At 50.4% G+C, this 10,127-nt stretch overlaps 1 protein-coding gene and 1 long non-coding RNA gene across 6 annotated transcripts; one reads left to right on the forward strand and one right to left on the reverse strand.

Moving 5' to 3' along the window:
* Window positions 1-6: 6 nt before the first annotated feature.
* Window positions 7-9,327, reverse strand: LOC124234434 (uncharacterized). 5 transcript variants are annotated; one of them, XR_006887308.1, is made up of 4 exons: window positions 9,085-9,327; window positions 6,418-7,067; window positions 1,524-1,636; window positions 7-418 (listed from the first exon to the last, which is right to left on the reverse strand). It is a non-coding gene; the product is annotated as an uncharacterized LOC124234434 (long non-coding RNA). The 5 variants fall into 5 exon arrangements; XR_006887309.1 differs by lacking the exon at window positions 9,085-9,327 and having other exon boundaries at window positions 6,418-6,660; window positions 6,761-7,500; XR_006887310.1 differs by lacking the exon at window positions 9,085-9,327 and having other exon boundaries at window positions 6,558-7,500.
* LOC124234433 (neuroblastoma breakpoint family member 10-like) lies at window positions 1,135-8,718 on the forward strand. Its single transcript, XM_046651776.1, has 7 exons — window positions 1,135-1,799; window positions 2,740-2,818; window positions 3,414-3,628; window positions 4,707-4,755; window positions 5,380-5,594; window positions 6,656-6,707; window positions 7,476-8,718. The coding sequence occupies exons 1-7, from the start codon at window positions 1,511-1,513 to the stop codon at window positions 7,666-7,668; spliced, it is 1,092 nt and encodes a 363-aa protein (XP_046507732.1). The 5' UTR covers window positions 1,135-1,510; the 3' UTR covers window positions 7,669-8,718.
* Window positions 9,328-10,127: the final 800 nt, after the last annotated feature.

Below are 10,127 nucleotides of genomic sequence, written 5' to 3' on the forward strand. Positions count from 1 at the left end.
TCTGACGGCAGGCCTTGGAGACCCATCTTGGTTTCAGTCAGAATCTAGGACTCAGTTTTAAGCACACACATCAGGTGGGTCAGGTAGTTCAACACTCTTCCGAGTCCCAGGCCAAATCTCTGTCATCCCCGTTACCATGCCCGCTCCACTGCAAACAGCAGTCTCTGTCTCCTCTAAGTTGGTTTCTCCTCAGTAGGGAGCCATCTAAGCGTCAAAAGATAAACACCTCTTGAATGTGTCTGGAAACTTACCACCCAGGGCGTGGTGTGAACCCTGGCACCCCCCACCACTTTGAATAGCAAGAATCCTGTTCTCTAGGTGGCACCATAGATTCTTTCCTCTTTAGGAGTGATTCAATTCCATCCATCAGTCTAGCCTCGGTGTAGAACTTCCTCCAAACCAACAGCAGCCAGCATATCTGATGGAATAAGAGCTGAATCTTGCCACAGCCTTTCCAGAAAGCAACTAGATGAGCTCCTCATGACCTCGGGAAGAATGCGTTGAACTCTTTGCCCAGGTTCAGGGAAGAGAACTTTGTTGTATTGATCTGCCAATTCAGAGACAGTCTGCCCTATGACTCAGGAAAGGAAGCCTGGTCCCTTTTCAGAAGACACAACCCGAGGCCTCCTGGAATATTCTGACACTATCCTGTTCTCACGCTGAGAAGACTTATGTCCCTGTGTTGAAACAGGCCCCTGGGTTGGTAACGTGTCAAGAAGCAACTTTTTATGATGACTGGCCCTGTCCAAATTTATTTGCAGAAACTCAAGAAGATCAGAAGGATGAGGAAAGAGATGAGCCAACAGCCCCCAGGTAACTGATAATCCTGGTTGTGAAAGCAATGGGGACATCTGAAGATCTCAAATCCAGGGAGAATTAGAAAGTACCAGGAGACCTATTTCATCCCATCACACTACCACGAATCCCCCCTTTTAAGAACGCTGTCTGTCTTCTCGGGACTTGTCCTGTTAGTTTCCACTTGGTATTAATGTCTCAAGTTTAGGGACCTAGAATCAGCTTGACACAAGGCAAACTAACCAATCTTAGAGATTTCCTGCACTCAGGGAGACCACGTGTCCTCTCTTGTTTGGGGAAAACTAAGATAAGTTGCATAACTTCTGTCTGCACATTTGGCCTGTTTAACGGTGAGGATTTCACAGCACGACATACAGCTCGACAAAAATGTGTCGATGGTATTACAGTATTGAGAGAAACAGGCCTAGAAGGCACGAGATGTCTGGGAGCCCACAATGCCCCAGGAGCCTTTACTCACTGGGCCTCTGGGAGGAAAGTGGAACAGAAGTTATGCTTTGGAGTTGTAGGACCTCCTGTGGTTCTCGTTGTGTGCTCTGTGTCATGACTGTGCCATAGAGGAGAGCTGAGTCTCCTTCCTCATTAACTCGTTATCTGGAAAGGGCAGTGAGCACCTGCTGCCCTCCCTCCCCCCACCACGGCAGCCTCACTTAGTGGCAGTCAGAGGAGGACTGTTATCTTCTTCCTATTTCAAGGGATGCCCTCTTTACCTTCTGTGACCTCTCCCTTAGTCTTCCAATCAGAACCAGTGGGGAAGTTGCGGTGTCCGGTCTTTCCTCGTCTAATATTCTGTTATCTTTGTGCCTCTGGGCTCGGCAGGGAGCTGCAGGAGGAGGAGGAAATGGATGACGCGTGTCAGGATTCTTTGGATGAAAAGTATTTGGCTCTTTCCAGTCACCATGACTTGTCTGACTCCTGCCACCCTCCCGACAGTCCCACCATCCCATCTGATGAGCACGAAATCTGCTCTCATCTGGATGGAGCCCGTGAGTACTCTATTGGAAAGGGGACAAGCTCCGAATGGTCTCCCAGGTAGCCTCCGTGTTCTCTGCGCTCACACCTCTGTCCAGGTACAGAAATGTCTCTCTGACGGCAGGCCTTGGAGACCCATCTTGGTTTCAGTCAGAATCTAAGATTCAGTTGTAAGCACAGACATTGTGTGTGTCAAGTAGCTGTACACCCTTCCAAGTCCCAGATCAAATCTCTGTCACCCTGGGACCCAATGCCAAGCACAGGCTGGTGAACACTAGGTAAACCAGAGTGAGGAGATTGAAGAGATCGTAACACGCTTCCAACCACCACTGATGCTCCTGCACAACAGGAGCTCCATGAGCTCCTTCTAGAAAGATGGGCCCTCTGATCTCTCCTGTAATTTTCTTCCTAATTGAGTTCCTGAACTGAGCATTAATGACTGTCCAAGTAGGGTGGTAGTCTTGCCTATCTCTTTGGAGATGTTGTTACCATGGTTCCTCAGCTCTGGACTCTGGTCTCTCTCACCTCTGAGATATCTTGTCCTTGCTAAACAGTCTGCTGAGGAACGACACAAAGATACCTCTGTCTTTCCATGTGTGGAGTTTTCGCTGAAATCAAGGCATCGGCCCTGGTGGCCCCACCTCTATGAATCACCCAGGATCCTGGCCTCTCGAAAGCGCCAAATACGCTTTCCTCCGTGGGGTGTATGGATTCCATCCATCAGTCTCGTCTTGGTGTACAATCCCACCTATCTCACCAAACACCAGGGTGTCTGCTGGGGCCAAGCTGACTCTTTCGGCAACACCTCTTGAAGGCTGCTGACGTGTTCCCTGTGATCTTCGGTGAAAATAGACGTATTTAACTGTCTGCTCGACTCAGGGCAGAGGACATGGGGGTGATGATCTACCAGGGCCGGGTCGATGTCTGACTAGACGTTTCTGAATTTGTCTGCAGAAAGTCATGAAGACGAGGAGTATGTGGAAGAGAGAGAACCACTGTCCAAAATGAACGACCAGGGGAGGGTAAAGGACAGGTAAAGTATGGAAAGGGTCCTAGAAAGATCAAGGAGCACAAAGGTGACCACATCTGTGATGCGATGGTCACCCAAACCTGCAGATTGCAGTCCTGTCATTCCCTCAACCAACAACGACATAGCCCTCTGAATGGGGTTGTGCAGTCTCCTTCTGGTACTTGTAAAGTTAGTCTGAACCAAGGTGAACCAACTCCTCTCATGGATTTCCTGTACTCACGGACATCACGTGTCCTCTCATGGATGGTGGGTTAAAGGCAGGGTGAGATTCACATCCACTTTCTGCAGAGTTCATCTTAGGTCGCTGGCAGGTATTTCACAGCAGGGAAGGTAACCAGACCCCCCAAAATGGTATTATGTTAGAGACTGAGAGAAGGTGGCCTAGAAGGTACAAGAACGCTGGAGTCTGCAATGCCTCAGGAGCTGGTATTGCCTGGCCGCTGATGGAGCTTTCAAAACTATTTAGGCATTTGCCAAACACGTCCGAAAATTCTGTTTTGAAGGCAAATGGGGGATGTTCTCATAGAAACCTCTGCGGAGGTCCTAAGAACCTTTGACTCAATTCCAATTATACATTTTCCCTTCTAACCCACCATAGGGAGTTTGATTTTCTAATTCGAGTTCAGGCACGAGAGCTGACCCAGTTACGCCTAAAGACACGGGAAGGAAGAAAGCTATCCATCCTGCTTAATCAGAACCTCAAGGAGCTCCTGGGCCGCAGTGACCTTAACAACCTCCGGGGGCAGGCCTTCCAAGAGCAATTGGCTGAGGGATGCAGGCTGTCCCAGGCCCTTGTCAGCAAGCTCGGCCAAGGTAAGGCGGCCACAGGGCCCGATTGCGCTGAGCCCTCCAAGGTCCCCGACTCACAAGAGCCTCCACTTCTCCCCTCATAATGTTTTTGCCATCTGTCCTGGTTTCCACATCACACTTGGGGTCATGACAGGACCAGGAGCAGCTGGGTGGGAGGACAGAGAGGAGAAACGTACAAGGTGGAGGTGATAGTGTTCCGAGTGCCTGCTTCCTCCCTCATTTGCCATGGCCCTTGGGACAGGGGGCAGCCTGCACCCAGTGTTAGAGCACAGAAAGGCAGACATGATAGGAGGCAGCTAGTTCGGCTGAAAAGGGCCCTGAGCTAAGCGTGGACGTGCCCAGGCTCCAGCCTGAGTTCTGTCTTTTCTAACAGTGGGCGCGGGACTGATGTATCCTTCCTGGATCTCAGTTTCTTCATCTCTAACGTGATTAACACGTGTTGCATGGTAGCTGTAGCATTCGAATAGGGAAGGCCTATGAGCGTACTTTCACAATGCTAGGGTCACTCACTGGGGTTGATTTCAGTACTGGGTATGGTAGAATCTGGTAGTGGGATGTGGGTTTACACTAGAATACTTAGCACTTAACGAGGAGAGAATTTTCCTGGTGAACGGTAGAAGCAGACGTGGAAGTCCCCACGAAGGACCAAGTCATGTGACACTCATGGGACAGAATTGTTTTTCGTCTCCTGAGAGAAAGGAGGAGGTTCTCTGTGAAAGGCATGATGAGATAGAGAGTCACTGAGCTTGGGAACCAGCCTTGTGGCAGGAGGGAGGAGAGAGTGGGAGGAGCCCCTAGGAAAGCTGGAGAAGCATCTCTTGATCTGGGTAACCAAATCAATTTTTAACTCCTTGCCCAGTTCCACCCAGAGCATGCCATCTGGGACCCATCAGATCAGGGCCACTTTGCCTGATCCATCAGAATACCACGGCAGCCCATTTCTTTACAGACAAAACACGACACCTTTCTGAACTCATGTAGAGGTAATTCGCGTCTCCAGGCCCAGAGAGGCACCTGCATTTGTAACGGGTGAAGTGCAACTAGCTCACGTCTAAATGGACCTTTCTCAATTTCTTTGCAGAAAACCACGAAGAGGAGGCTGAAGAACAACTGGGATCACTGACCCCCAGGTAACAGTGAAGGATCAGAGGAGGGTAATGTACAGTCGAATGCAGAGAGGGTTCTGGAAAGAACAGACGCAGAGGTCAAAAGTAGCTGCTTTCCTGAAGCAAGGAGGCACAAAACTGGCTGATTATGCTGGTCTCCTCCACTCCCCCCATCTGGATCGTCCATGTTCTTTGCAGCATGTGGAGTCTGTCTCACTCCCAGTGAGGTAACCAGGCCTAGAGACGTCCTGCCCCTTCAGAGATGCCTTCATCTCCTCCGGAAGGTCAAAACCCAGAGTCAGGTCCATACCTGCTCTCTGCATGTGGGCCTGAGCGTGTTGGCAGGTATTTCATGACAAGGAAAGCAAGCAGACTAAATAAACATTCCTATTTTGCCTCAACCTTTAGAGAAGGAGGCCTAGAAGTTCCAAGATCTCTTGCAATCTCCAGTGTCTCAGGAGCATGTTTTTCTGGGTCACTGTGTGTAACATGCAAAAGGAAAGAAGAAAAAATGCGGTCCGCCAAAAATGAGCAGATTTCTACTTGGAAGGCCTTTTGGGGAGATTCTCACCAAAATCTCTCTCAAACTCCTTATCATCTCTCATGAACCCATTTCCACTCTGAGGATTTCTCTTCCCTCCCGCCTAGGAAATACCATTTCCTCATTCATGATCATGCACGAAAGCTGACCCGGATACGCCAGACGTCACGGGAAGGAAGAGAGCTCTCTGTCGTCCTCCATCAGCACCTCAGGGACCTCCTCACCCACAGTGACATTGGCAGAGACTGGGGACAGGGCTTCCAAGAACAACTGGCTGAGGGATCCAGGCTGGCAGAGCGCCTTGTCCGCAAGCTTAGCCCAGGTAAGGCGGCCACAGGCCCTGATTGCGCTGAGCCCCTCCAAGGTCCCTGGCTGACAAGAGCCTCGGCATCTCCCCTCATAATGCTTTTGCCAGCTGTCTTGGTGTCCACATTGCACTTGGAGCAATGACAGGACCACGACTGGCTGGGTGGGAGCAGAGGGGAGAAATGCACAGGGGGACGTCATAGTGCTCCAAGAGCCTGCTTCCGCCCTGAGGGACCCTGCCCTTTGGGGCAGGAGGCAGCCTCCACCTGGTGTCACAGCACACAAAGGAGGACATGACAGGAGGCAGCTTGTTGAGCTAGAGCTCCTCGTGCTCTTGCCTGAGCTCTGGCTTTTATAGCTACAGGCGAGTATTTGATTTCTCCTTCCAGGATTTTCGTCTCCTCATCTGTAAAATGGGTCAAAAGATGTGTTGCCTGGTAGCTGTAACTACTAAAGAAGGGAATGCTCATGAATGTGCTTTAGAAAGGGATCGTACTCCTAACTGTTTGGGGTTTATTTAGTTATAATCCGAAAATCTTGGGGCAGATACGTTGATTTGTAACAGAACACTTTCCACAAGAATATTTTCCCCTCTTATGATGTAAAAGCCAACATGCAGGTCCCCGTGAAGTCCCGGGATGTATGGAGGGGTGAGTCATGGGGTTTTCTATCCTCCTTTTAGAGGAAGGAGTAGGGTCTATGTGGGGGTTCTGAGTGGACATAGAGTCACTGAGACTGGGAACCAGCTTTGTGGAAGGAGGAGGATAGAACTAGAGAATTCCAGAGGGAAACTGGACAACTACCCAATGACCTGGAGACAAAAGATATTTGGTCTTTACCCAGTTAAACTCAGAGCACGCCAGGATGGGGATCCAGCAGATCAAGGACATTCTGCCTGATGGGTCAGGACACCATCCCAGGCCATTCCTTCAAAGTCACACATGGGGCTGTCAGTACAATTCTCTCAGTGTGTCCTGACCTCATACACAGGCCATTGCTGTCCGTGCCCAGGCAGGCCTTTGTGTCTGTAGCGGGTGAAGGGGCACTATTTCATCTCTGTCTGGATTTTGTTTGCAGAAAACCTGGAAGACGATGACGAGGAGGAAGAACAAGAATCGCTGAGCCCCAGGTAACAATGAACGAGGACGGCTAATAAGCAAGGGTACAATGTGGGGAGAGCACCTGAAAGAAAGACCCTGAGGGCCAAATAGCCCCAGGGTTCACAGGCGAGGGGGAACCAGCACCGCCCCTGCTGCTGATTCCGCTCACTCCAGCAACGATGGCAAAGCCCTTTGACGAGGTTGACTCTTGTCTTTGTGGTACTTGTGGCCTCAGTCTGACAAGGGGAACTAAGCAGTCTCAAGGATTTCCTGCCCTGAAAGAAATCCCTTGTTCTCTCTTGGAAGGCTAAAACAAGGATGAGATGCATGTCTGCTTTCCCAACTGTTGGCCTTAGGTCCTTCACAGCCATAGCACAGCCAGAAAGGATCTAGACAAAATTAAAAAAAAAAAAAGTAACAGGTCACAGTATTGACAGAAAATGGCCTACAAGGCACAAGATCTCTGGGAGTCCACAGTGCCTCTGAAGCCTGCATTCGCTGGGCTGCCATATGTAGATTCAACACAATGTATTCACAAACTGGAAGCCATTGTGTTGGGTCTCCGAGTGTGATGCGTCTGCCTTACAGGGAGAGCGCAGCCCCGTCACCACCTCACTGTCGGTCCAGGGCACTGAGCACGTTCTGCTCACTCTCGTTCTCTCTCTCCCTCTCTCCTGTTCCAGGACAGCCAGGCTTTGCCCCAGTCCCTTGGACCCTACCCTTCAATCAGAACCAGCTGGGACACTGTGGTGTCTAATCCTTCTTGATCTCTTCTTTTCTCTTCCCTCTCTCACCAGTCTGGAGAGGGAGCTGCTGGAGAAGGAGATTGTGAATGAAATCCTTCCAGATCCATCAGGTGAACAGAATTCGACTCCTTCCAGTCCTCGTGATCTGTCTGCCTCTGGGGAACCCCTCAGAAGCACTGCCTTTCCGTGTGATGAGCCTCAAGTCAGCTTGACTCTGGAGGCAGCCAGTGAGTACTCCCATTAGAAAGCAGATAAATCCAAGTGGTCTCCCAGTTAGCCTCCATATGTTTTAAGCTCACCACGGCTGGCCAGGCAGAGAGATATAGTTTCTGGAGGCTCTCGGACCGAGTTTTAAGTACAGATTTCAGGAGGGCTTGGGAGCTGTGCTGTCACCCTAGTCCCTAGCTATGTCCCTCTCAGCCTGTCCCTCAGTGGCATCTGCAAGCCATTTTTCCCCAGGTGGGAGAGAGAAGGGATCATGACCACCTCACAGCCAGCACTACAGCAGGGGCACAGTAGGTATGTGTCAGACCTCTTTCTTTAAGATGACGCATCTCATCTCCTGCAGTGTTTTTGCTAATTGCATTTCCTGAGCAGCGTCTCCCACTCTTCTCTGCCCATCCACACGTGGAGCAGTCTTACTCAACTATTCTGGAGGTCTGTTCTCATGATTTGGGGTTCAAAGCTGATGCACTACTTCCTCTGGGGTGACTAGCTCCCTCTGAAGATTTAAAAACAAGATCCTGGACGCCGCATCCTGCCTGTGCCCCTTGGTTTCAGTGAAGCCAGAGCTCTGGCTCTGGTTTCCCCTCCTCCATAAACGGCCATGGGTTTCATCCTTTGTGTAGGCTCAGTGACTTCCATGTGTGGGTTAGGGCTTCAAGCATGAGTCACGTGTTAGTGTTCTAATCTCATGGAAATGTCAACAACCAGTGTGCCTGATAGGACCCTCGTCTAACTTATGAGCAAAGAAGAACATGAGGCCACAGGACAGAAGGACTACAAAGGCAGGGGGAGGAGTCTGCATGCGTAGAGTTGGACCATGATGAGAACAGGACTTGTGGGTGATTGGATTATTCAGACGTTTGATCGTGTGGAGAGGACAGGATCAGAGAAGCAGAAGGAGATTCATGCATCCAGGTGTCAAGGAGGAGAGTCTCATAGAGTGTGTTGTCAGGAATCTACATGGTAACACCATCCCAAATGAGATTTTTACGAAACATTTAAAACAAACATTGGTGGCAACGAGGATGTGCAGAGGGGAGGAGAAAGGGGAACCCACAGTGGTGTGGAGAAGGCCCTGGGGGTTATGACCCGCCTTAGCCTGACCTGGACTGGTCTGAGGCTATTTCAGGTGTTTGGTTAGCCCTCTTTCTGAGAATAGATTTTCATTTCACAGAAGAAATTGAAACATGTTGGATTAGGGACTAAAGCCCAGACCCCCCAGAAGAGTGTGTAACATAAGGACTGTGCACCATATTACGTCCCTGAAGAACCACACAAAGCCTGATGCCGTAGCACCTCTGGCCCCTAAGTTTCTTATAAGGGTGTCAGACCTCTACTACATTACTTACGGCTGCTACTACCTGCCCCGCCCCGCCCACCAAGTGGCAAAAGAATATATATATGTGTGTGGGGGTGGAGGGCAGCCAAAACTTACAGAAAAGGAAGGTCAAAAGGCTCCAGAACTTTGCAAAGATTCCAAACTTGGTCTACAGTTTGCCAACTCCCTTCTTACTGGAAACAGAAGCCTTGGGACCATACTTCTTCCCTTCCTCTGATATTCTTCTGGGTAGACACCAGCAACTCTTTCTCCCCCATGTCCTGAGTCCTCTTTAGAACTTTCTCTGTAGGCTCCTGGACTAAGGTTACTAGTAACAGAGTAATAGGCATGACCTCATCTGCCCATGCAAAGCCCTCTGGACTCCAGTAGGTGATTGTCCACTTAGGGGCCACTGCAGCCTGGCACCTGCCATCTTGGCCTCCCCAAGCACACAGGTCATGGTGACATCTCCTTCATATACATGAAGTCTGAGTTTGTTTCCTGAGACCACTGACAAGCAGGGACTTCTGAAATGAGTGGTCTGAGAGAGCTTAGCAACGGGAAACTCGGATTGGTCCTACTGAAACCACTTCTTGTTTCAGCTCCTTCCTGGGAGGCTTGTCAGCAAGGGCCTTTGAGTGGAAACTTCAGTTTCCAAAGGACAGAGATGCAAGCTTCACAAGCACCGCTGGAGCCAAGCAGCTGGGGGAGCAATTATCTGGGGCTGCAGCTGGACCAGTTCCATTGCGGGGATGGCAAAGCCACGCTTGGTCTTTCCTTCACCACCTGGAGCTTTGCAGCCAACAGTGTTTCTGGAAACCGAGGTTCACTCTTCCAAGGTAAGAAAGAAAAGAATAGGGAGCTCTAGTCCACGTGTTGGGCGTCACAGGGTTGTGGGGGGAGGCGACAATGGGGCCTCTCCCATGCTGTGGGGAGGCGACAATGGGGCCTCTCCCATGCTCGCTTTGGGTCAGGTTGAAACCCGTGAGGCTCTGAGACAGCGAGGTGGTGAGAGCCTGGGCTTTAGGATCAGCTCTGCCCCAGGTCCCGGGTTTGCATCTTACTGGCTGTTTCCCTGGGCCAGGTTGCTTAATCTCTTAGGTATTTACATCCCAATTCCCTCATCTGAATCCCCTGAGAATTAGGTCTGCATTCCATAC

The sequence above is a fragment of the Equus quagga genome, unplaced genomic scaffold, assembly GCF_021613505.1.
Source record: "Equus quagga isolate Etosha38 unplaced genomic scaffold, UCLA_HA_Equagga_1.0 73864_RagTag, whole genome shotgun sequence".
NCBI classification, from domain to species: Eukaryota; Metazoa; Chordata; class Mammalia; order Perissodactyla; family Equidae; genus Equus; species Equus quagga.

Coding starts and splice junctions, on each gene's coding strand:
- LOC124234433 (XM_046651776.1), top strand. CDS start 1,511: ATGCCCTCTTTACCTTCTGTGACCTCTCCCTTAGTCTTCCAATCAGAA. Junction 2,819..3,413: donor CAGGGGAGGGTAAAGGACAG/GTAAAGTATGGA, acceptor AACCCACCATAG/GGAGTTTGATTTTCTAATTC. Junction 5,595..6,655: donor TGTCCGCAAGCTTAGCCCAG/GTAAGGCGGCCA, acceptor TTTTGTTTGCAG/AAAACCTGGAAGACGATGAC.